Source organism: Eufriesea mexicana, unplaced genomic scaffold (assembly GCF_001483705.2).
Source record: "Eufriesea mexicana isolate 0111107269 unplaced genomic scaffold, ASM148370v2 scaffold2153, whole genome shotgun sequence".
Lineage (NCBI taxonomy): Eukaryota > Metazoa > Arthropoda > Insecta > Hymenoptera > Apidae > Eufriesea > Eufriesea mexicana.
The window spans coordinates 31,191-58,520 of record NW_016910219.1 but is presented as its reverse complement, the minus strand read 5'-3'; the positions used below and the strand labels follow the sequence as shown (position 1 = coordinate 58,520).

The window sequence follows — 27,330 nt, the reverse complement described above, 5'->3', positions numbered from 1 at the left end:
TTTTTGTTTAAAATAGTTCATTGCGATATTTAAATAGATAAATATCTTTATCTAAGATTAGATTAAATAGATTAAATTTAATCTAAGATTAATATCAAATAGATAAATATTCTTATCTAAATATACTAATACGATAACTGTTAAAAAACGTAGAAGATATTGGTGTGCATTCCTATCCACAAATGAATGAATTATTATTGTGGATCTGAAGATAATTTCCTAAAATTGTATACCTAGGTTTCCAATGAAGCTAAAGTTGACGTAATTTACACGATTCGCCATTTTGTCTTGTGGACCATTTGTCAGAAAGATTTATGATCGTATATTGATTAAATTATCCAAATAATTGATGCAGGTCGACCCAACAATACACATCTTCTGTTCATCCTCGTGGTAAAGAGCCCAGAAGCTAAATTCATGCACGTGTCTTCCGCTATATATATTAAAGTACTGCCTGTAAATAACACTGGCTCTATTATTACCGACTAGTACTGATACCGACAACAAAACTGCTTGGACATTCGCAAGATACGTTCAGTCACGTCCACCCGAATCCCAAGATAGCCACTGCTCTTCCAGAGCCTAATCTCCAGTACTGCACTCTGTATTTTAACTTTATGAATTTTTGCTTTAATTTTTATAAATTTAAATAATAAAAAAAATAAAAAATTTTATTTTTAATTTTTATTATAATATTATTTATATTAATATTATTTATTTCAATAATCTTCCCACTCGCCACTCACACGCGAGACACGATTAAGCGTAATAAACATTCGCACCAAATTCCCTGTGTCATTCTAGCAAACTTCATCGAAGACCCATCCTCGTGGGAAGACTCGTCTCATTCTCGTAGCGCAGGAATTTCGTTATTAGCTAGATCGGGATGATACCGCTTATAGATTGGACAGAAATAGAGACACGCGAGACCGGAGAGTGGTTTGAGAGCAGAAATAGGGAATGGAGAAAGGGGGTGGAGAAAGGTGGAGGTGGTGGATGAGCGAAAAGGGTCGAAAAACGTTGCGTAGGTAGAGACACTAATCAGACGTGGACGGGACCGATGAAAATGATACGTTCCGAGCCGAGATCGTTCCAATTCTCGTTGCGATCGTGGATCACAGAGCTCGTGAACACGGCTACATAGGCGGAGCGAAAACCACGGGGGTTTTTATTTTCTCCCGTCTAGAACAAACGAATCCCCGCGATTCGGCGCGCGATAAGCACGAAAAAACCGATACCCTGCACTGGGAATTAATATTTGGCTTCGTTTCAATTCCGCTGGTATTTTGTTAGATTTTATTGGTCGCTATTAAATCTTCGCTTTTTTTAAACGTTTTAGTTAAATTCGGGTAAATCCAATTGCGAAGTAGAGGTTGGAAGTTGGGAAAATATAGTGCCATTCGAGAGCAAGTTTGGAAACAGATGCTCTAACTTCGTCATAGACTTCCCTTCATATTACTTTTAATTGTATTATTTTAATTTGGGATTTGGGGATTTTTGTGTCATTTACATTCACGATTCTTGGTGTTAATAGCAAATACAATTGTAAATTAGAGGGTGCGGAACTTGGGAAAATATAGCGCCTTTCGAGAGCAAGTATAGAAGCAGATTCTCTATTTTTGCCATAAACCTACAATACATATTAGTTTTAATAATATTATTTAAATTAGGAATTTGGGGGATTTTTGTGTTATTTACATTCGCGATTCTTGGTGTTAATAGCAAATGCAATTGTAAATTAAAGTTTGGAAGTTGGGAAAATATAGTATCACTGGAGAGCAAGTATAGCAGCAGATGCTCTAACTTCGTCATAGACTTACCCTACACAATACTTTTAATTATACTATTTAAATTCGGAATTTTGAGGATTTTCGTCATTTAAATTTGCGATTCTTCGTGTTAAAAGTAAATGCAATTGTGAATTAGAGGGTGGGAGTTGGGAAAATATAGCGTTATTCGAGAGCAAGTATAGAAGTAGATTCTCTAACTTCGTCATAGACCTACCCTACATATTACTTTTAATTATATTATTTAAATTCGGAATCTTCGGGATTTTTGTCATTTAAATTCGCGATTCTTTGTGTCAATAGCAAATGCAATTGTAAATTAAAGTTTGGAAGTTGGGAAAATATAGCGTTATTCAAGAGCAAGTATAGAAGTAGATTCTCTAACTTCGTCATAGACCTACCCTACATATTACTTTTAATTATATTATTTAAATTCGGAATCTTCGGGATTTTTGTCATTTAAATTCGCGATTCTTTGTGTCAATAGCAAATGCAATTGTAAATTAAAGTTTGGAAGTTGGGAAAATATAGTATCACTCGAGAGCAAGTATAGAAGTAGATTCTCTAACTTCGTCATAGACCTACCCTACATATTACTTTTAATTATATTATTTAAATTCGGAATCTTCGGGATTTTTGTCATTTAAATTCGCGATTCTTTGTGTCAATAGCAAATGCAATTGTAAATTAAAGTTTGGAAGTTGGGAAAATATAGTATCACTCGAGAGCAAGTATAGAAGCAGATGCTCTAACTTCGTCATAGACCTACCCTACATATTACTTTTAATTATATTATTTAAATTCGGAATCTTCGGGATTTGTGTCATTTAAATTCGCGATTCTTTGTGTCAATAGCAAATGCAATTGTAAATTAAAGTTTGGAAGTTGGGAAAATATAGTATCACTCGAGAGCAAGTATAGAAGCAGATGCTCTAACTTCGTCACAGACCTATGCTATACACGTATCGTTTTCAGACGCATAAAGAGTATACTTAGGCTTTTATCTTCATCCGTTCCGCCTCATCCACGACGTCCATCAATCTGTCACCGCACTGGCGTCGGCATGCTGAAAATCTCGAGTGTGATTCAGATTTTGGCAAACCCGATGCAACTCGCGGTAGACGTCTCACGAATCATCATGCGCGAACTACATATGCCAAATGATCCCGATCTTGGCCACCTAGACACAATGCCTGGAATATCAGAAACTCGAGGAATTTGGGCTACTTTCATCGATCCTTCTGCTGTGCTCTTTCTTCTTGTTTCCCGTTGGAAAATTCCTCTACTCCAAGTACAGTGCTAAGTACATCAATTCCACTGCCTAGTCTTCCTGTTCCCTCCTCGTCTTCTCCAAGCAGCTAGATGTACTCATTCGACCATCTAGTCTTCCTGTTTTCTGATCCAGTCCAAGCATCTTGACGCAGGCATTCGATCATTTAGTCTTCCTGTTTTGTGTTCTAGATCAAGCTTCTCGATATAGTGATTCCTGTTTTCTCTGGCCTACTTCTAGCACCTCCGTACACTCATTCGGTCGCCTAGGCTTCCTGTTTTCTGCTCTATTCCGAACATCTTGATACATCTGCTCATCTGTTCATCTAGTCTTCCTGTTCTAGTTATCTTGTTAGAATCTAATTAAATGGCGACTGAGAGTCGCCTCTCGAGTGCAAAGGGTTAATATACATTTAATCATCTGCTCATCATCTAGTCTTCCTGTTCCCAAGTCTACTCTAAATATCTTGACATATATTCACTCATCTGCTCATCTAGTTTTCCTGTTCCCTGGCCTAGCCTTAAGATCTCTGTCTACTCATTCTATCATCTAGTCTTTTTGTTTTCTCTAGCCTACATCAAACATCTCCATATCCCCAATCAGTCTAGCCTTCCTGTTTTCTGATCTACTCCAAATATCTTGACATATATTCACTCATTTGCTTACTTAGTCTTCCTGTTCCTTGGTCTAGTCTAAGGATCTTTGTATACTCGTTCTATCATCTAGTCTTGTTTTCTCTAGCCTACTTCAAACATCTTCATATCCCCAATCAGTCGTCTAGCCTTCCTGTTTTCTGATCTACTCCAAATATCTTGACATATATTCACTCATCTGCTCATTTAGTTTTCCTGTTCCTTGGTCTACCCTTAAGATCTCTGTATACTCATTCTACCATCTAGTCTTTCTGTTTTCTCTGACCTACTTCAAACATCTTCATATCCCCAATCAGTCGTCTAGCCTTCCTGTTTTCTGATCTACTCCAAATATCTTGACATATATTCACTCATCTGCTCATTTAGTCTTCCTGTTCCTTGGTCTACCCTTAAGATCTCTGTATACTCATTCTACCATCTAGTCTTTCTGTTTTCTCTGACCTACTTCAAACATCTTCATATCCCCAATCAGTCGTCTAGCCTTCCTGTTTTCTGATCTACTCCAAATATCTTGACATATATTCACTCATCTGCTCATTTAGTCTTCCTGTTCCTTGGTCTACCCTTAAGATCTCTGTATACTCATTCTACCATCTAGTCTTCCTGTTTTCTCTGACCTACTTCAAACATCATATTCCCAATCAGTCGTCTATCCTTCCTGTTTTCTGATCTACTCCAAATATCTTGACACATATTCACTGATCTGCTTGCCCAGTCTTCCTGTTCCTTGGTCTATTCTTAAGATCTCAACACACTCATTTTACCATCTAGTCTTCTTGTTTTCTCTGGCCTACTTCAAACATCTGCATACTCCCATTCGTTAGTCTAACCTTCCTGTTCTTTAGTCTACTCCAAACATCTCCATATACTCATTCGATGATCTAATTGCATAATAAACGATCTAATATATCCCCTGGTCTACCTCAGAAACCCCCATAAATCCAATCGATCACTCAGCCCTCTCATTCTCTGATCTGCTCCAAACATCTCGACGAACTCGTTGGGTCGTCTGACCTCGACAAACGATGAGGCGCCCGAATAAATATTAACGAGGTTAATTTGTAAAATAGAGCATTAACACGGTCGATAATCGCGACGCTGAGCGTTCTCTTCGCCAATTAAAAACCGCACGCCACGCCATGGCGTACCGTAGCGTGGCAAGTATTCGTTACTCACAGAATACCAGGACCTCGATACTAACGAGCCATCCATGCGATTTGTTGGGAGAACAAAACGTTTCGAAGATGAGTATCGACCGTGTGGATCCATGGATCAGTGGATCTACAGATATGAATCGCACGCGAAAATGCACTTTCGTTTTCCCCATAATTCCTGCGAGATTCGATCATGAGTCTCATTGAATTGCATCGCTTTGTCATAGTTTGTTTCGGACTTGGTGCTTTGAACTCGAGGAGAAAATGGAACTCTCAGTCCCCATTTAATCCGATTCTAAAGACCGATGTTAATTAATATATCAAATTTAAAATTACCCAATTAGCGATGCGTGGAACGTCGAAGTAAAAATAATTCTACGTCTTAATTTGCATATGATTTCTTACTTACTATTTTTAAAATATCGTCGACTTTAGGACAGAAAGTCTTCGAATTACTATTTTTCGGCAACGAAAAAGTCGTCGAGTTCAAAGGGTTAAAGTAGCTCCATGAGGTAATATTTATTCGACGTTACGTATATCGGTGTGGAACAATCGGTGCGGAGGCTAATGTAGTTTACTCGGTGGTAGGAGGATGTCCTAGAATCGCGAGCTAGATTCATTTTTCAATTTTTGTGAAATATTGTTTCACACTTGCTAACTCTTATTAAGAAGGTTCGTTAAAATAATTAGATCATTTATCAAAACAGGCTAATTTATAGCACGTGGGATAGGCAATTAAAATCATGGGATGTAGAGTGAGCTGCTTGCAATTACGATTTAAATTAGCAGCTATCTGACTCGTTCATTTCTTCCCTTCGGGAGAAAATGCGGATTAAAGTGTTAACTGTGAAACGTCGAAATAAACGATACGAATATGACGTGAATTTGTATTATATATAGTCAGAAATCAGGGAAGTGCGTACATCGCGTAACAAATAATGGAATAACGATACGAAGAGAATTGAGAGACAGATCAAATTGGAAACAAGATTAAATCGTTTAAGATCACGGATTAAGACAGTCGCGAGCAGGACGAGGTTTCGCGCGAGATTTAAAATCGCGGTAATAGGGAAATTCGAGTTGGAGAAAGTAAAAGCAGCTCGCAGACTAACGTATTCGTGAACGACGGTAAACAAACGAGCACGTAATTGAATTTTATCAAGTGCAGATAATGCCCCGTGAAGTCTGTCGTAATTTGCAATTCAATGAACAGTATTTTTCCGAGTTTGTCGCCGAGTTCCACGCGAATTCACTTTTACCGTTTTACTACAATCCGCCTTGCTGCAATCTCTGCTCGACGCAGCCATTTTTCCTCTCGTCGCCCATAAAATCGCCTGAATTTACTCCGTGAAAATACGTATCTTGGAATAACTAACGAAATTGTTCGGTAATTTTAACGTGGAATAGGAATAGAATTAACAACGATGTCATTGATCGATTGAAATGAGGTTTTAAATACTAGGTAAACAGGAAAACCACTATAGTATCGAAACATTCACGAATCTCACGTCGAAAGACAGTATAGTGACGACTCGTTTAAAAAGGTGACCTCAACGAAAGTCACTATAGTGACAAACCATTGCCAAATATGGTAAATAGGAAAACCACTATAGTGATAAACTATTGGCAAATATGGTAAACAGGAAAACCATTATAGTGACAAACCATTGGCAAATATGGTAAACAGGAAAACTACTATAGTGTCGAACCATTCACGAATCTTATGTCGAAAGACAGTATAGTGATGACTGGTTTAAAAAGGTGACCTCAATGAAAGTCACTATAGTGACAAAGCATTGCCAAATATGGTAAATAGGAAAACCACTATAGTGTCGAACCATTCATAAAAATCACGTCGAAAGACAGTATAATGACGATTCGTTTAAAAAGGTGACCTCAAGGAAAGTCACTATAGTGACAAACCACTGGCAAATATAATTTCGACGAAAGCCACTATAGTGACGAATCGTTCAAGAAGCTCACATCGTCAAAAGACAGTATAGTAACGCATCATTCAAAGAGAAAACTTCTACAGGAGTCAATGGAGTAATGTACTATTCAACTACGTAACTTCGACAAGAGACACGATGTATCAGCCACATGAAAAGGATAACTTCGACTCAAGATACTGTAATAGTGAATCATTGAGAGAGACTTCAACAGAAGTCGCTACAGTCACGTCCTATTCAACAAAATAACTTCGACGAGAGACACTTAGTATCCTTGACTTTGACATGTCAACTTCAACGAGAGAGGCTATAGTATCCATCCTTCACCTCGGCAAAATGGCTTCGCCTTGAGACATCACAGGGTCGTTCACGTCAAACACGTAACTTCGCCGAGAGACGCTATAGCATCCTTCATATTGACAAGATAACTTCGTCAAGAGACACTATAGTATCCTTCACCTGGACAAAATAACTTCGTCTAAAGACATTACAGGGTCGTTCACGTCAAGAACATAACTTCACCGAGGGATACTTATAGTATCCTTCGCCTCAATCAAGTTTAACTTGAGACATTACAGGGTCGTTCACGTTAAAAACGTAACTTAGACGATAGACACTATAGTAGCGTATGATTGCAAAACATGGCAGCCAGGAAAGCCACGCTATAGCGGGCGTACCGTGGCTAAGAGGTTAAGGGGCTTTAATTAAACGGGACGCTCGGGGCCGGGGAAACGCAGACGCGGCAGGAAAGCGAAAGATCGGAATTTCGCGTAGCCAGTGGCAGACCTGGCTGCAGGCCCGGTGGCAGCCTGCTGGCAAGCCTGCTGGCACCAATGGCCGCGGTGCATCCCCTCGCGACCGCAGCGCCGCGCAGCGGAGTTTCCTCGACCCTTGGCCGGCCCAGGGCCACCTGCCCGATCGCCATCGCGTTTCCGGATGCGCGACGAGGCCTCTCTCGCTTTTTCCGCGTGCCTGCTCGCCTCTGCCGGGATTTCACTGAAATCAATTCGCCGTCCGCGTAAACTTCGAACACGGGGACGGAGGGGAGCTCGCTAGGCGGATAGCTCGCGTAATTTCGTTCCTGGAAACGTTTCGCGACCTAATCTCTCCGACTGCGATTACTCGATCAGCGACGACTCGCCACGCCGTGTCCGCCTGTTAACGCTCCCACCATCGGCGCGAGTCAAAGCGTGCGGTATCGAAGCTTTCGACAAAGCAGTTGGGGAAAAGACATAATTAGCGAATTTTGAGATTGTCGTTGTTGTGGATGTTGATAAATTCGCGCAGGATTTGAATTTCGCGCCGTTTTTTAAGGTGTCACGAAGAAGAAAAGACAGCGTGACAGCTGACAGTTCTGGGTTTTTAAAAATTGAGTACTATACGAGTGAACAACACGTCTTCGTTATTAAGTAATATTTATAATTTTTTATAATTCTTATCATTTTCTTTTAATTAAAAATCTGTGTCTTGTATCAAAATTGGTCTCCTTACGTGAATTTTGAGACACCCGATATTATGCTCTTAGTTATTTATACAAGTCGTTTGTAGGGTCTCTCCTGTAAACATTTTCCAAAAGAAATTTATACGTTTTCGAACGCGAAATTTGAAAAAAGTCTAGGGACTTAGTGATATTTGAGGCACACCTTACAAATCTTAGTCTGTCGGTCAAATGATTGATTATGATTGATGAAGCCGGATATACATAAATAAATTCTAGAAAAAGGGAAAAAAAAGAAATAAGCGAAATGAGAGATGCTTATTATAAAGAAGAGTCACTAAATCAAATTATAAAAATGATTGAATGCAAAATATTTAATCGCAAATTTAAATGAAGGTTTAGGTCATACTAGGTTTAATGTTAAAGCAACTTCGTGTATTAATCCTGGATTTTAGTCTACAATTTGACCAAAAAGGGGACTTATATTTTCGTGCGAAAAAGTTAGGCTAATCAACTGTATTCTGATTAATTATCTTTTTTACTAATATCTTTAAGTACCAATTATACACTGTAATTCAAAATCGATGAAAACCGGAAGTGATTAATTTACAGCCAAAAACTCGCTCGAATTTAGTGAACAAGCCTTCGTTTCAGTTTTATTATATTCAATATCAACCATAACTACGAACACGAGTCAAACACGTTTCAATCTTCTCTGTATCTCCACGTAATCAGAAATTCCATTGAAGCAGCATACGTAACCTGTTATGTACACTATCGTTCAAAAGTCTCGTATCTATCATCGTCCTAGACCGTAACCATTAACTAAAAACAACTGTTCCACGTCATATCTCTCGAATTCTTTTCAAAACTCTCACGTGACACCACTTCTCCATCTAACGAAATAAAATTTCAACAATTTCTTTCATTATTATAATTACTTCGCTTAACTCGAATTAAAATTAAAATCACGCTCGACGAAAATTAAAAATTTATTTCACCTATGCCAAAAATTAATTACGCGGTTCGACACTGAAATTCGAAGGAAAGAAAGAGATTTTTTTAGCTCCAGCTAATCACTCTAGCCTGTATAGATCATTTGTCCGAAGTTCCAAGAATCCCCTGAGGGATGGAGGGACGTGACGTAATCCCCACGAAAAGAAACCTCAGAAGTAACACGATGACCTGCTCTTGAACCGGACTGTACCATCCAGCGCTAAAATTCAGCTCCGTGTTTCGCTTGGAATCACGTTTTAATGAAACGTTAAAGACCTTCGCCGCAATGTCGCCGGGGAATTTCGGTTCCAACGCACCCGCGACGTTACACAACTGCCAAGAGTTAATAGACTCGGTTCGTTGGAACGTGCGATATAATATCGCTCCAACGTCGGCTTAATTGTCAAGCCGAAGTGACGCGTGTTGACGTAAACCAAAAGCGTTTGACGCTCGTCCGTGTATCGTCGAGCAGAGCTCCTTCTATTCTTGTCGCAAGCTCGAAACTGTACCCCTGTTTCGTTCCCTGGTGAAAAGCGTGCACGATTTCGAGGGACGTTGGATAGGTTGAATGAAATCGAGCATCGGGGTAGTCCAAGTCAGAAGGAATGTGCCGCCTGTTCGGGGCACGGGGTGAAAGAAGCGCAGAATAGAGTCTGCGCTATTTGCATCTAGATGATGACGAGGTTATATTTATCCGAGCACGTTTCTGGTCTTGGGAAGGAAATCGACAGGTTTACAGAAGTGTGATCTTTGCTCGAAACGGGATGATAGATGGTCGGGTCCCTAATGTCGTGGAACCTGGGTTGGGTGCTTGGTGAGGTTAGGAGATACCGTGACGAGGTTCTGTGAGGGATAGGTACCGGAGAGAAGTTTCAATTGGGTGTTGAAAGGATCAGTGGCTGATCAAGGTGATACCAAATCAGGTGATAGTAACGTAGACAGTAGGATAGAATTGGTGTTAGTGTTTTAATTTTTCTATTTTTTTCCATTACTATTTGCTGAATATTTTTCATATGACACAGATCACGTTTGATCCCTTTTGTGAGCAGCTCACCTACATCGGTTCATTGTATTCTTAACAAGTTTTACTTTCGTTGCGAAAATCTTTTTAACTGCCATTATGAGTAAGTGCTGATAGGCACGCGGTGATACGGGCCGGTCGTCGGTTGAATATCGTCGATGCCTGAACATGGTACCTTAAGTAGAGTCATGATGCAAATGGGTCAATCCTTTGTGGACGGAGCTCGTTTCTACTTAAATGCGATTTTTGTTCATAGCGATGCTAGCAATAAGGGCATAAAACAGTCCATCGCTTAATTTGGGACCATAACATTCTGGGCCATAGCAACGCGTTTACGTGGGACACAGTTGTCCCTCGGTCCTACCAATTGCTTTCGCTAAATACATATATGAGTTCCTCGGCCAAACTGATGGTTTCCGCCAAACGCATGTATGCGGCACTCGTCCACAAAGGGTTAAACAGGGTTAATAGGAATCAGTAAGCTAGACAGAGAATTGCCTTGTAAAATTTCTGAGATCTGACGAATTATAGCTGTTTTAATTGTAACCGGGGCTGATAGGACCCAGTAAGCTAGACACAGAGAATTGTCCTCTAAATTTCTGTTATCTGACGGATTATAGTTGTTTTAATTTTAATCAGGGTTGATAGCACCCAGTAAGCCAGACACAGAGAATTGTCTTCTAAATTTCTGTTATCTGACGGATTATAGTTGTTTTAATTTTAATCAGGGTTGATAGCACCCAGTAAGCTAGACACAGAGAATTGTCTTCTAAAATTTCTGTTATCTGACGGATTATAGTTGTTTTAATTTTAATCAGGGTTGATAGCACCCAGTAAGCTAGACACAGAGAATTGTCTTTCAAGATTTCTGTTATCTGACGGATTATAGTTGTTTTAATTTTAATCAGGGTTGATAGCACCCAGTAAGCTAGACACAGAGAATTGTCCTCTAAGATTTCTGAGATCTGACGGATTATACGTTCTCCTTTCTATCCTTGGGAACACAATTGGCAACGCGATAAAGTCTCGTGAGGACCTATTTCTCGGAAGACTACGGGGATTTGCGAGCCAATATATGCCGCAATATAAGCCCCATTATCCTAACCATGGAACTCGCGCCTAAATATTCCACGCTTTCGACGCCAATAAACGCGCCTAATACACCCAACGTAAATCCAAATCCCTTCATTTACCCGATCCCAGCGCGCCCGACCATAATCTCCTAAGCTGAACCTTTAACCTTCAGCAGCTGCAGTACCACGGAAACGGGTCAGAACAACTCGCAAAGTACACGTATAAATATATCCTCGTGTAACGATTTTACACCGAAACTTGCTCTTATTAATTTTCTCAAACACGTTGCCAAAGAAAATCGGTAAAGGCGCGTCAGGACGAAAGACCAATGGGGGAGGGTTAACGGAAGGGCGATCATTTCTCTTGCTTAATCGCGGAAACAGCGCGTGTCCACTCACGTGGTCGGCCAAATCATGTCCAACAAGTGGACCCACCGCCAAGGTGGCGCTGCGAGGAGCCACCCCTGCGGAGAACACGTCGGAAGGCTGCCGTATTTCGGCGTCGTTCATCATCGTTGATTCGCTGGCGTAAAAATACAGAGCCTCGGTTTGACGTAGGTTCACGACTGGCAGTATCGTCGAGATCGATAATACTCGTGGACTAGCCCTCGATTGGTCCAACCTCTGTTTCCTCGGCACCACGGCGACGTGGGCGTCTGGAAGGTACAGCATCTCGCTCCGAACGAACGCAGACTCGAGCACTCGCTTGTCCGTGGATGTATCCCGCTCATTTGATCCATGGATGTAGTCCGTGGATGTGGCCCGTGGACATAGTCTGCGGATATATCCCGTGGATGTAGGTGAGCCATACGACGGAGAATATAACGTTACGCTTGGGTCGGCGTGTTCATTCAGTGACACCCACGCGTTCCTCGCCGTGACGTCATTGAAGGCGTCAGGGTGAGAAGAGGAAAGGATCTAGGGCAACGCATCTCTTAGCCATCTTCTACGTGTCTTATCCGTTTTTCCCTACCCTTCTCTTATTTTTCTCCCACTTCTCTCGAATTTTTTCTCATTTTTCCTTCTACGTGCCCTGCGTGCTCTCGCGCCATTCTTTTTCCTCGGCTCGCCCATTCTCTACGCGAGTTCCACGCCCCTGTTCCACGCTTTTGTTCCCCTTGTTCGTTCATCTTGCTTTGTTTTGCTCTTCGCGAATTGCCCTCGTTGTTTCCTATTCTTTCCACACTTCGTTCTACGTTTACTTTATTTGCCATGTCCTTCGCGTACCAGCGTCCTTTGTTTTCCCTCTTGTTAGCCGAACTTTATGTGCTTCGCCGTTTCCCGTGTTTTCTCTTCGCAGTTTCCTCTTTTACAATTTCCTTTTACTTCTTTTCTCGCGCACACAGACGCTCCCCTGTCGCTTTTCTCTCTCGCCCGAGACGCCATTTTCCGGTTCCCAGCGACTCCGCTCCGCGTCTCCTTCAGATTTCATTTGTTGCCTTTGTCCTTGCGTTTCGCCCTCTTCTCCGGCTTCTTTTTTTACTGCTTATCACTTTAGCTCGCCTCTTCTCTTCTTTTTCCTCCTTTTCCGCGTTTAACTTCACCCCCTTGGCGCTTTTCTCTCGGCGAACGCGCTGTTCCTTGTATTCCACCGACTCTGCCCCGTTTCTTCTTCCAACTTCCTTTGTCGCATTTGTCCTCTTTGTCCTCGAATCTTATCCTCTTCCTCGTTTTCTTCTGTCCTCCTCTGCCGCTCTGCTTTCCACGTTTTCCTTCCTTCGTATAGAAATTCACCCTCCTGTTGCTTTCCTCTCTTTCATGTTGTGAGTTTCCATATTTTATCATTTTCAGTACTTCTTTTCTTTCAACCACATTTTTCTTCTTTCTCCTAGAACCTGATTCCCCTTCTCTTCCGCGTTTTCTTCTTTTCTATGCTGTATTTTCATTTCCTTCCACTCAATTTCAATTTATCGTCGCTTTTCTCTCGTTCAAGTCGCTGTTTTTCGTATTTTAGCAATTCTAGTGCTTCTTTTCTTTCAACCACATTTTTCTTCTTTCTCCTAGAACCTGGTTCACCTTCTCTTGTACGTTTTCTTCTTTTCTATGCTGTATTTTCATTTCCTTACACTCAATTTCAATTTATCGTCGCTTTTCTCTCGTTCAAGTCGATGTTTTCCGTATTTTACCAATTTCGGTGCTTCTTTTCTTTTTCTTCTTTCTCTTCGAACCTGGTCCCCCTTCTCTTCCTCGTTTTCTTCTCTTCTCCGTTGTATTTTCATTTCCTTCCACTCAACTTCAACCTATCGTCGCTTTTCTCACCTTCGAACCTCTGTTTTCGTATTGTATCAACTCTGCTTCTTCTTTTCCCGACTTTCGTTATCTTCTTCGTCCCCGATACTTCTCCATTTACGCTGTCTCTGTCCGTTACGCGGTTTTTCTTCCCTCGCATCTGACCATTCCCATGGAGTGGTTGATCAGAGTCGAACGTCGGGGCGATTCAACGAGCCACGTCGTTTTTCCAGTCGATTTCACCGTGGTCACTGTTATTCCCCGCGAACAGGAAGGTACGAGGGGGATGACGAGGGTTGCCGGGACTCTTCTTCTCTGTCTTCGTCGTGGTCGTTGGGTTATAACGGTGTATACGGGCAGATTGGTTTTATAGGTGTTTCGATTGCCGGGAGTATTAGATGGGAAAGTTGAGTTATGGCATGGGAATGGTAACGTAACGATAGCGAAAATGGAGGACCGCTTGAGAAATATCGGTGACGCAGAACCGCTGCTCTTTGTGATTTTTGCGAAAAAGCCAGGTTCGACGTGGGTTGTGGAAGAGAAAATTAATTATGGTCGGAAAGAATTTGGTTGGAAAATATAACTAAAGAAAAATTGAAGGGAAATAATTGGTGAAAGAGATTCGGAAATTAAAGATAAATATATTTCGTTTAAAATTAGAAGCCTTCCACACATTTTACCTGAGCAATCAAAATTATAGCAGAAAAATCATATTCGACATATTCGAATGTCACCATGGATAATTTTACAGAGATCCCGAAATAGGTAGTCTCGCAGAGTTGCGATTAAAAGAAGAACTGAGAAATGTATTTTTAAATATCGTGTTTCCTATCGTTTATCAGTATTAATTAAGATACATGGAGGGAATTTTCCATTCCTTAGAATTACTGATAATTGATCTATCTTGGCTTATTTCAGTCATCGAAGAGATAAAAGTTATTTATCAACGTGTCCAAGATCCTATTTCGTTATTTCTTCTTTTCCACAAATTTTTAATATTCCCTTCGTATTATTTAGTAAAAATAGGAAGAAATGAAATATCGAAGCGAAATGAATTTAAATAAGAAACGATGAAAATTCATTCGCGAGGAGAGTAAAATTTTGCAACTTTTACTGCTTCTAAAATTCGCCACGTGCTTCCCAGCGACCTACACGCGCAGACACCTATTACCTATTTATCGGGAGACTGCAAGTAGTCATGCAAAATGCAACGAAGCACGCTGCAACAAAGTACTTCGTTAAATTTGAAGCGCATGTTAAAAAGGCGCCCTTCCAAGAACCATAACTTTCATTATTTCGAGAAAAGGTTTCCTCTCTGCCACGAGGTAGCAGAGCAAGGTGAGCGGAGTAAGGGCCACGATCCCAACCTTGAGATCGATTAAACGTTTCACGAGACTGAACTTGGAATTACGTAGTACCGGCGAAAGGTGCGAAGGGGTATCGACTTTCGAGAAAGGGGTGGAAGCATCGAGAAGGTGAGCGAACATTCTCGACTCAGCTAGAATCTTCTGGGTAACTGTACAGAGACGTCTGCCTCTGGTAAATTCGGTGGAAGCAACAGGGGTTAGAATAGCTCGTATCTATGTTACTTTTATCTGTGGTTATCCTAGAGCACGGACCTTGGAGAAATTCCACGTAATATATTTAAATTTTCCAGATACAAGCATCGAAATTTAGAGGTTAAATTTTGGAGAGGATTCTGTTTGGATAGGTGTACAAACTGCGTAGTATATTTGCGTTTAGTCGTATAGTGGAATTTTCTAGCAATTTCCATGGAAGTGATAGAAATTAATATATAGATCTTATCTATGTTACTTTTGTTTCTGACTATTCTGGAGCACGGACCATGGAGAAATTCTATATGGTGCATTCAATTCGTCTATGTACAAGTTTCGAAATCTAAATAAAATTTGTATTAAGAAAGTGTACAAATTTCGTGGTATATTTGTGTTTGGTTGTACAGTGGAATTTTCTAGCAATTTCGATGGTAGTAACTGAAATTAATATAAATCGTATCTATATTTCACTTATTTCCAATTATTCCGAAGCACGGACCATGGAGAAGTTCCACATGGTACATTCAAATTTTCCAGATACATGCTTCGAAATTTAGAGGTTAAATTTTGGAGAGGATTTTGTTTGGATAGGTGTACAAACTGCGTAGTATATTTGCGTTTTATCGTATAGTGGAATTTTCTGGTAATTTCGATGCAAGTAACGGAAATTAATATAAATTGTATCTATGTTTCACTTATTTCCGATTATTCCGAAGCACGGACCATGAAGAAGTTCCATATGGTGCATTCAAATTTTACAGATACAAGCTTCGAAATTAGAGGTTAAATTTTGCAGAGGATTTTGTTTGAATAGGTGTACAAACTGCGTAGTATATTTGCGTTTAGCCGTATAGTGGAATTTTCTGGTGATTTCGATGGAATTAACAGAAATTAATACAGATCTTATCTATGTTTCACTTATTTCCGATTATTCCGAAGCACGGACCATGGAGAAGTTCCATATATTATATTTATATTTTACAGGTACAAGTTCCCAAAATTTATAGATTAAATTTCAGACAGAATTTTTACCAGGAAGCTATAATTTCCTAGTATATTCTTGTTTTATTGTCAAGTGGAAATGTTTTGTAATTAAAACGTGGACGAAGGTCACGCGGAAGTTTTAATCGGCGATGAATCAGATGTAACGCCCGAACGTTTCTCGATAGTTCTCGAATGTGACTGGCAAATCGTTATCTGAATACGAGCGGACGCCAATTAAAACGTAGAAACGTCAATGGGCTTGCTACAAAGCGCGTTTTATTTCGAATAGAAGTTACCGAAGCGTAATACGCAGGTGATAATTGTAACACGCAATTCTTTCTTCATTCCGCGATTTCGAAGAAGTTTGGTCGTTTATCAACCTCTCCACAGTTCGAATAACATCCAAAACGATTAATCATCCAACGGAAGATCTCGCAGATTAATCGCTCAACTTTTTAATCCCAGCCTCGCGTCGAGATTTCGTTCTCTGGTACCTTAGAACAGCATATTCGAAAATAATTGATAACCCATTGTCGTTAAATCCAAAATAACAAGGAAAGGAACACGATACGGAAAACCAAATATTAAATACCACGTTTCTCTTAATCACAGATAAACATATTCCTAGCGAGTATTATAAATAGACACTCGTGATGGTACTAAAAATAACGAATTAGTCAGCCTTCGTACAATTTCGTAACAAAAAATTGCCATGCAGGATGTGCAAGAGACCACGATAAAGTACTCGTAAATAAGAGCCAGTAAAAAATCGCGAGATAGAGTATCAGAAAATATACATAATAAAGATACGAATGCATCTTTAATATTGAATATTTTCAATAATAGCGAGAGAGAAAAACGAGGGAATTAATATTCATGAAATTAGAGGTAAATACTCAGTAGCCACAGGCAAACACGAATACTCCGAAAGAACAAGTACACCGAACCGTACTAGCAGCCTAAACACAACGATACCAAGCACGCCAATGGCGCGACACTCGGCCGAGTTCACCGAGTAGCCACGACACGCGTCACGCCGGCACTTCCGCTGAAAATCCAGGCAACATCGGACAGACATTCATCTAGAACGCACGATGATCAGATTTACGGAGGCAGAGCTCGGCGTCGATAGCGTGGTGGTAGCTTTGTGCTGCCCCCCTGATACGCTCGGGACGTCGCTACCGCTGCTGTTGATGGTGTCGCCGCCACTGCCGCCGCCGCCGCCAGTCTTCCTCGTACGCCTTTCACCGCGCTGGCCTCAGTTCGCTGTTGCCTCTCATCAGCTGCGGATCTGCTCGCCTCAGCGGACCGTCCGCGAGACCGTTCTCCGTTCCGCGCGCGAACTTTTCGTGCCAGACGATTCGCCATCTCGCCTCTGCCCACCTGGACCCTCCGTGGACCCCAGTGAGTCGACCAGTTGGTCCAGAGCATCCTTTGAACTCTCGCAGCTCGTTCCAAGCATCCTTCAAACTCGACCAGTTCGCTCCAATCATCCTTCAAACTCGACCAGTTCGTTTCGACCATCCTTCAAACTCGACCAGTTCCAATCGAGAGAGACGCGACCGGGTTCTCGACGCGTGACTATTGGACGTCATCAAAGGTGACTAGTGCTTAGAGCAAGCGGATAGAGAGCCAGCCAGACCAGGGCATCCGAGCGGTTGTTCTTCATGGTAAGGGTCAGTTGGTCGACGACGGAAGGCGGAGGAGGCGAAAAGGGAAGCGAGAAAGGCTGGAACGTCGGACGCGTGCTCCACAGGTGGTGGTTGGATTATTTCGCGATCGGCTAGACGGAGAGTGATCACCCTGGCCGAGTGAAAGTAGCCTGAGCTGGTCAGCCGGCTGAGGTGAATCCCCGTGGCTTGCTAATATAATCGCGGTAATACGTTTGTTCATCGTGGTCCTAGTGTTACGGTACAGACGCTTGGCTCTGTGGGCACTGAGGATGTTTGTGGGATAGGTATATGCACGAGGATGCGTAGAAAGTATGTCACACGCGTTTGTCTCACTGACGGAATATTTAGTGGAATAAGAGGAAAGTGCGATCGAGGGCTACGTGTCCGGCACGGATGATCTCCTGATGATAGAGCTGGACTAGTTCCTGCTCAGGTGCCGATCGAGGTACAGGTCTGACGAGCGTCTGCTCGGGGAATTAGCTAAAGAATTCGTAGAATAGTTACCTCGAAGGTGTCTCTACAGTCTTGCCCAGTTAGCGACTGGAAATTCGTGCAATTCGAATCGGAACATGTGACGCAACGCAACCGCTATCACTGCTAATAGGAAGAAAGCGATAACGGTATCTACAGCTTAACAGCCAGCCTTATCAGTCTTTATCCTCGACGAGAAGTGATTCGGGCTCGTGTAAAAAGAGAGGAAAAGGGAACGTTATCGAATTCGCGTTTGCATTTTCGGAGCAACTGGAATGTTCCCGGGAGCTGACTGCTAGCCGGTGCAAGACAGGCGAAAAGGACAATTCGCCTGGTTGTCTGCTAGATGTCTGTTCTGTCTAATGGTGCACGTCGCGAAGTGGATCGAAAAGTGTGACGCAACGGAGTGGTAATCGAGCGTGGGGCTATTAGCTAACGAAGTTACCGTGATTAGGTGCTGTATTCCCAAGTGCACGGTGAGAGAATGACGACGGAAAGGAGAGCGGCGTATGCTGCAGCGACGTAGACTACTGTCCAGTCGATCCGGGAATTTCAGTTTAACGACCGATTTTATCGGCCAGTCTGATTAATATTGAAGCCGCGAGAGCTCGACGTCGATAAGCTTAACGATGCCTCTTGGGCCGTGATCGACGAAGCCCCGCTATCTGCTAATGAAATAACGATAATTAAACGTCGTGTCGCGACCGTGAACGAATCGAGGAACGAACTATCTGCACCGTGTGGCCCAGTTGCTCCACGAATCGAGTTCCCTTCGCTCTGCAACCGAGTTCGCTGTTTACCTTCAACAGCTGACTGCCAGGGGACCGTCCGATGACGTAGACCCGTTGGATCATACGTGATCGAGGTCCTGATCGATTTTTGGAACCTTCGCGGAACCTTGCCGAGGTGTTCTATTAATTCCTTTTCCGATCTGTCGAGGTGATACGAGTCTTGTCGAGTCTTTGGAATAGGTAATGCGAAATCTTTGCTACCCTTTCGAAATAATTCCAATCTTTTGGGATTTTTCGATAGAGTTGATAGGGAATGATAATTTTTTCTGATAAATAACAGTGCTGAGGAACTTGTCGCATTTCTGAGAAATATTTTAAATATTTTTTCAAACGCTACATTTTTTTCGAATCTTAATTATTTTATGGAATATGTTAATCTTGGAGATTCGATGTTCCTTAATGTGCACGCTTCTCTCGGAACGTGAAAACATCGGGGATACTTTCGAAACATTTTGAAACACCGAGGAATCCCCGCAATGTCAAAAGGACTTTTGAAACCGCGGGAATTTTGAAACGCTAGAGAATTTGTTGCGATACTAGAATATTTTGGAATACTAAGGAACCGGTCGGAGTGTTCCGCAATCTTTTGAAACAGCTGAGTTTCGGAATCTCTCGGAACGCGGAGGAATTTTTTGACACGCCTTTGACATACAAAGCGATCTTTCGAAATATCGAAAAAGCGCGATTCCGATCGTTTTCGAATTTTATTTTCTCTCGTATTATACTCGATTAGAAACTTGCAACGAAGCAGTTGATTATTTCGAGTTACGAACGAGTTGCGATTTCGAAAAAAGATCGTCGTGCACGAGTCACATTCGTTGACAGAATGTTTCGAGGATGTAAGAAACGATTTGATTTTCTCGCAGAAACACGAAAGTTCGAGCGATCTCGAAGGATGGGCGAGAACTTGGAGCAGCTCGTGCAGAGTACCCGGACATAACCTCGTGGCATTTCTGAACGTGAACATCTACCTCACAGACACGTAGATACTCTGTAAGGGCGCGTTTAGAAGCGACAGGACTCGTCGATTTAAACAGAGCCCGAGATGTTCCTCGAGTTCTAACGAATCGGTGTTAAAATTGACCATCTGTTCGTGACACGATTGGATTAATTTGTCGCTCTATCGCCGTTTACGATTTCCATTGACAGTCACCAATCAGCAGCGTGGTCTATCGGATTAGAGAGATCATTGTCACGGTAGTTGGTCGCTGTGACAGCCGGATGATTAACCCCGTTGTTTTCTGGCATGATTCTTCTTCATTCCGAGCGACATTGTTCTGCATCTTTTTATTGCCTGCTTTATCGTTGCCGTGATTGCGATTGAACTTTATTCCGCGTATTTTTAGATATTTTCGCGCTGAAAAAAGTTTGATAGCGAGACGTGGCATTCTGTTAAAAGAATTATCGAGAACACCGAGATTAAATCTAGGTGGCCCGTATAATTTCGGAATATTTATTTAATCTGCTACGCGTCTCTGCATTTTTACAGTTTCACTTTGCCATACTTGTACGTCGCGACGAGTTATATAAACCGAACAATTACCATATTCAATCGAAACTGATACACGGCGTAAGGTGGATTACGATGTTCAACTGGCTTAGTTTTCTCCGTCCACTTGGTCCATGTAGTACATTCATTAGGATGTCGAACGATATCCATTTAAGAGAACGGCGTACTTTAATAGAACTTACCGAAGGTGGAAATGGCAGACGGTTAATAACATCTTCCATTTGGTTTCCATTACAGTGTGGCTCCCTGGAGATCGGCGAGGAACGCCAGCGTCGGGTCGCTATGATGGAGTCCCTGTGCCAGGTGAACGGCACCAAGAGCAATGGCGGCAACGGAGGCAACGAGAACGCGAACAACGGCAACAATAACAACAACTCAGAGTGCCCGGATCCGCAGCAGAGGCTGGCGGTGCTGAGCTTCGAGCAAGTCAGACGATTGAACGACGTGATGAACGAGGTGGTGTGCATCCACGGTCGTGGAAACTTCCCGACTCTGGAGGTCCGATTGAGAGATCTGGTTACCGTGGTTCGTAGCAAATTGGAGACTGATCCGAGCAACGGTGGCGCCGGAATGAGGGTACGGGACATAAGGCTGAACGGTGGCGCCGCCTCTCACGTTTTGGCCACCGAGTCGCAGCCGTATAACGACCTGGACCTGATCTTCGCCGTGGAGCTGTCGAGCGGGCGAAATTACGACAAGGTGAAGGCCGCGGTGCTCGGCTCCCTGTTCGACCTGCTGCCAGAAGGTGTCAGCCGCAAGCGTATCACCACCTGCAGCCTGAAAGAGGCATACGTGAGCAAGATGGTGAAAGTGAACAACGACGGTGACCGGTGGTCCCTGATCTCCCTCGGGAACTCTCGAGGTCACAGGAACGTCGAGCTGAAGTTCGTAGACTCGATGAGGCGGCAATTCGAGTTCTCGGTGGATTCGTTCCAGATCGTGCTCGACTCCCTGCTCCTCTTCTACGAGTGCAGCAAGCTGCCGATCGGCGAGAACTTCTATCCAACGGTGGTGGGCGAATCGGTGTACGGTGACTTCCAAGAAGCGTTGTATCATCTTCACAAGAAGCTGATCTCGACGAGGCATCCGGAAGAGATCCGCGGTGGCGGCTTGCTCAAGTACTGCAATCTCCTGGTGAAGATGTACAAACCCTCGCAGCCCGACTACATAAGGACCCTCGAGCGGTACATGTGCTCGAGATTCTTCATCGACTTCCCCGACATCAGTCAGCAACGCGCCAAGTTAGAGAACTACCTGTGGAATCACTTCGTCGGGCCCGAGAAGAACGCCCTCAAGTACCAGTACCTGATGTTGCTCCGCACCGTGGTGGAAGAGTCCACCGTGTGCCTGATGGGCCACGAGAGACGACAGATCCTCGGTCTGATCGAGAACCTTGCCTTCCAGGTGTTCTGCGAGGAGCAACAGCAACGGCTGACGAATCATCAGCAAGCACCGCCTGGACCGCCAGCCACCTACGTTTACGCGAACGGTTACTATTACGCTCCTGTAATACCTACCGCGTGCTACACGTGCACCTGCAACTCGTGGATGGCGTGCTCGTCGTGATGCGACATCGACGCCAATTCCATCGTCGCCACTAGCACCGCCATCATCACCGCTACGACCACCACCAACACCACCACCAACACCACCACCAACACCACCACCAACACCACCACCACCACCACCATCATCACCAACAACAACAACAACAACAACAACAACACCACCACCAACACCGCCAACGTCACCAACGGCACGGTCACCGACGTCCGCGACATCTCTGCGATCTTTGCCGACGACGGAATCATCGACGAGACTCTGCTTACCGACCACGACGAGACCGAACGTCGTCCTCGATCGAGTTACGATCGACGCGATTCGGATCATCGCGATGGTCCCCGTTTGTCCGAATATCTCGAGGAAGGCGCTCGTCGACCGTCGATCGTTCACGGCTGTGGGCCAAACGAGCACTGCTTGGTCCTCAGTTGACGCTTGGACACGCGTCCAACACCTAATACCGATCTATCCGGAGTGTGACGTAGACGCGAGGTATCTGTTGGTCGGAACGAGACGAAGGAAGATCGGGCCCGCTGGAAGATCGACTCGGTGACGGATCGTGGGGTACGGTGTCTATCGTTGGAGCGGATCGGTGACAGTGAAAACAGGTTCACGGAAGACTGAGAGACCGGGAGAAACGGAAACCCGAGCCAAGGGCGGGAACATTCGATTTGTAATACTGTGCGTTTCCGTCCGTGCATCTTTGCGTTTCTCCTGGACGCGTTTATCCGGCTGCGGTGGACGATCAATTGTCGCGGGGGAGGACCAAAAACACGATGGTACTTGCTGTAACACGGTCGTAGGGGATCAACTAAAAAAAAAAAAAAAAAAAAAAGATAAAGCGAAACGAATAGATAGAGTAACAGAAAATGTGTTGTGCCTAAGGAATTCGAACGGGATGGTGGAGAGAAACGGAATCCGTTTGCGCACGCGCGGAAAGGATACGACGAATTTACGTTATACTCTTGTCGGTGCGCGCGTCGATAAAACGAGACGGACGCATATGATTCGCACGGTGGCGCGAGAGAGACAGAGACTGTGCGCGCGTCGTAAAAGAACACAGGCTTTTTCAGAGTCCCCGGGAAACGGTGGCGCCGCCACGCGGCGGCGTCGGCTCGCCAAGTGATTCCAAATGGAGACGGAAGAAACGAGGATCGCGAGGTGGATGAACACGCGACGACGAAGACTCGGAATCGAGGAGAGCCGAAGCGGAGGAATATCGAGGAGTTGGAAGGACGCCGGCGCCGGGGGGAAAAAACGAAGGGGCAGAGGGCGCCTGGAGTCGGGTCGGAGAGTAAGAGAAACGACTGATGGCGCGCATGGAAGCGCGGTCCGTCAGCGTTCCACGGTCGTCCCTCTTTCTTTTCTCTTTTCCCAGACGGAAAAAAACGAATAAAAAGAAAAACAAAAAATAAAAAAATGCAAAAAAAAATATATAACGAATGAACATAATGTTTCGAGAACGTGTACTAAAAGAAAGGTAGTGGTAACACACACACGGATTTCACGAAAAATAAGCAATTGCTTAAATATATATATGTATATTTAAATATATAAATACATGTATAAAATCTATGTATAAATATTAATGTGTGGCTGTGAACACATTTCATTTAGATACTACTGTAACGTGATATATAAGATTGAAAGAAAAATCGAGGATGAGCGGCGCGATCGGTGCGACAACGGGAGAGAGAACGAGAATTTGTACGCGGAGAGAGAGAGAGAGAGAATGAGAGAGGGGGTGAGTAATGGCGCAGGGAGGGAAGGGTGAAGGTGGGAATTGATGGTCGAGGGGTGAGAGACGTTCCCATTCGTTTCTGTCCTTTCTTTATTTCCGCGCGAATCAGCGCTGTCACGTCGCGTGAGCAAACAAAGAAAAAGAACGTAAACACCTGACAAACACGTATACACACGCATATATATATATATATACACGCGAGCACATGGTAAACAGAGACGGTGGTTGATCCAGCTAAAAGAAACGAGTTGTCGTTTATCGCCCTGAAAAAGAAAACAGAGAAAACTCGAAAAACATAAAAAAAAAACAAAAAAAAAAAGAAAGTGGAAAGTAGAAAGAAACACGCATGACAAATACGAGACGCAAAGAGACCATTCGGAACAGATTTTTCCAATTCCAATATTAACTCGGAGCAAAGGCAAAAGAGCGAAAAAGTGTGAAAACTGTGGTGGAAGGACGCGACGGACACGATCCGAGAAAATTAGAAGACAAAAACCCTTCATCGGAACACGTAAACGTAAAATTACACACATCACGCGCAACCAATACACGCATTCGAACATGCACAGACATACGAACACAGCCCCAACACACACACACACGTACGTGCGATCGAGTGATCCTCGCGGCGACCCTAGTCCCTCGGCAGCGACGGTGGCAACAGTCAGAGCTGCTTGCATAACTTTTCTTTCTTCTCGATACCGTAACTATTTAATACCGTAGCTGAGACCGTGCGATGGTGCGCCGCCACGAGAAGCGAATTATACGCGCGGTTCGCGTGTCTACGTTTCTCTGGCCGTGACAAACCGTATTTGCATAATAAAACGTACTCCGTGCGACGAACTCGCAAACTGTATCGTCCCCGCGAATCGCTGCCGGTGCGTACACGTTCATCGGTCACGCGTGTGTGTGTATCCGCGTGTGTATAATCCGTTCTATACGCGCACAGGGAATACACCAGCGAACACGGCCCTCCGCAACGGTCCACGCGTCTCTGTCTCTCCGTCGCGTCTGCGCCGCGTCTCTGTCTACCCCCACTCCGGCGGCGCGCAGCCACCGACACAGGTGCGTGTGTGCGCGCGGCGCGGGAGGGAGAGGGTACGTGTGCTCGCGACTTGGCGTCTCTCTTTTATGTGCGTGTCCGTATCGTATCGACTGGTGACCCCGTTAGTCAGCTCAGTCAGTCACTTTGCTCGCTTGCTCGCTCACCGGCTAACTTCTATCCAGGCCTCGTTCGCTCGCTCGCTCACTCTTCCTTTCAGTTTGCAAGCGAAAGTAAAGGCCTAATAAAAAGCCCGCAAACTGGTTTTTCTGGTATATCGCGTGTTAATGCTAAGGAGAGCCAGGCCGACTAGCAACGCGGTGCACCCGGTGCTCGCCTCTAGCTGCCTGTGTTCCCTTGGTTTCTTTCGCTACCACCGCCGCTACCACCACCAGTTTTCTCACCACCTAGCGACCATCCTGGCGTGGTATAGCGCGTTCAAGGAAAGAAGTCACAGCGTGTTTACATCCTCACGGCTGATTAACTTCGCTGATACTCCCTTGATCACGGATAGTGACCGATATCCTTTGTCACCGTTTTCGGCCAATAGTAGTCACAGGTAGTGACCGATGTCCTCTGTCACCGTTTTCGGCCAATAGTGGTCACTGTTTCGTGACCATGGCAGTGTCAGCGTAGTTAATTAGCCGTGAGGATGTAAACGCGCTGTGCCTTCTTCTCTCGAACGCGCAGTACCGCCTCGCCAGGACCTTCTCACCGTCCACGCTACGCGTCCCGCTGATCCCGATCATCGTGAACGAGGTCGCTGCAGCTTTTCTCGAGGCTTTCCGGCATCCTATGATGGAGAGGATTCGCGAAGAGATGGTGTGTCTATGGTATCGTTAGGGGTTGAGCTTGTGGTTCGAAAGGTTAGGTCGGGATTAGGTTGCTCAGTTAGGGGTAAGGAGTTTACTAAGAGGTCGAAGACCGTCTTCGATGTAGCTACATATTTTTTCGTGATTTTTCCTGAGTTTGGTAGTTTGTGATCAATATGGGTGATCTTTTTGTGTTTCTTAGGATTATACGGTAGGTTTGTCCGATATTGGTAAGTTTAGTTATTATCGCGATCGAGTCAGAGCTGCCGACTCTGATTCGATGTTAAGTCCGTCTTGCGAGCTGTAAAAGATACCGAGCCTTTTGGCCACTGCTTCTTCAACTTCACGGATATATTCTCCGACACGTTCTCGAAGAGACCATGCCAGGTCTCTTCCTCGCAGGAGACATCCTGTTCTTTGGTTCCTCTTCCACGGTACCGTTGTTTATCTCATTAGACGTAACGACAAAGAATTACTAATGGAGGCTCTGCCTTTCTCGAGACGAAATTTCGTGATTACATCCATTGCTCCGTCTCGTTTGTTTAATTCCCAAGAGCTTTTAAATAGCGTCCTCATCATCGATCATCTTAATCTAACGATCCCTCGATCCATATACTGGTCGTTCTTTTTAACGTAGGTGACAGGATTACAATGTATATTCGTTCGTAAATCGAAATGAAAAATAATGAAAAAAAGAAAAAAAAAAGATAAACGCAACGTGTATATACATACATGCATGTAACCCTTATTATGAATTAGGCAAAAAACTGTAAAAAAAAAAATCTCGCGTCTTTTTATCGCATTCGTATTTTTACCGAAATCGTGTATGTATCATTGTATGGAATTTTTTAAACGCTTTTTCTTTTTACAAGTACACCCGAGGAACTCGGAGGTTTCTAATTCGCATAAATCCCGTAGAAAACTTGAATTCTATGATTCGCGATCCTCTACGAATTTCATATTTCATATCTTTTCTGTTTGTTTTCATTTTATTTTTTTATTTTTTTGTTTTAGCAATTTTCTTCTATTTTCTGTTCTTTTAGAAGGTTTAGAAGGGAAGGTTCACTTTTCGTTCGATGTTGCGAGAGTTTTAAGAAGACAAACGCAGGGAATGCAAACGATATATTTTACGCAAAAGTTCGAGAAAGCTTCGTTAATCGCGTTTCATTGAGATACGCGGGATCGATTTGTCAGAGGCTTCGTTCGTTGTTCGTTCTTCAAAAATCGATCGAATCCTCGTCCATCGATCATCGACAGAATGGCGGCGAGATTGGATCTCCGATCGGGGAATTCATCTTTCAGATGCGAATGATTCGCGCTCCTTTGATAAAAAGAATCGATCATTCTCTACCGAATTCCCACTCTGCGAGTGATTCAGCATTCGATTTCGATAAATAATTCGCGACAGATAGGGAACATCGGGCGAGATCAGGAAAGTCGCGACACTTTTAGCTGCGGATTAGCCTCGAACGTGTATGTTCGCGAGTAATTTCAGATTTTTCCGAATTTTTAGAACGTCTTATCGAATATCGCGAAGGATCAAACGTGGCCACCGATTTTTCATTTTCGAACGATCTCGGCGACTGGTGTCAATATGGAAAACGAGATCGATGTTTAACC

The 27,330-nt window shown here is 43.6% G+C and overlaps 1 protein-coding gene across 5 annotated transcripts in view; it reads left to right on the top strand.

The window, feature by feature from the left end:
• LOC108549660 (protein FAM46C) overlaps nt 1-22,136 on the top strand; it is a 106,438-nt gene extending 84,302 nt beyond the window's left edge. The window contains exons 1-2 of one of the 5 annotated variants that reach the window (XM_017903156.1): nt 17,335-17,780; nt 20,793-22,136. In XM_017903156.1, coding sequence (XP_017758645.1) covers nt 17,778-17,780; nt 20,793-22,121 — 1,332 coding nt within the window. In that variant the 5' untranslated portion in view covers nt 17,335-17,777 and the 3' untranslated portion in view covers nt 22,122-22,136. Of the gene's footprint in view, nt 1-17,334; nt 17,781-17,849; nt 17,955-18,139; nt 19,226-20,019; nt 20,039-20,792 lie in introns of those variants that run through there. The other 4 variants (XM_017903158.1, XM_017903157.1, XM_017903159.1 and 1 more) reach the window with 4 other exon arrangements.
• The last annotated feature ends 5,194 nt before the right edge of the window (nt 22,137-27,330 follow it).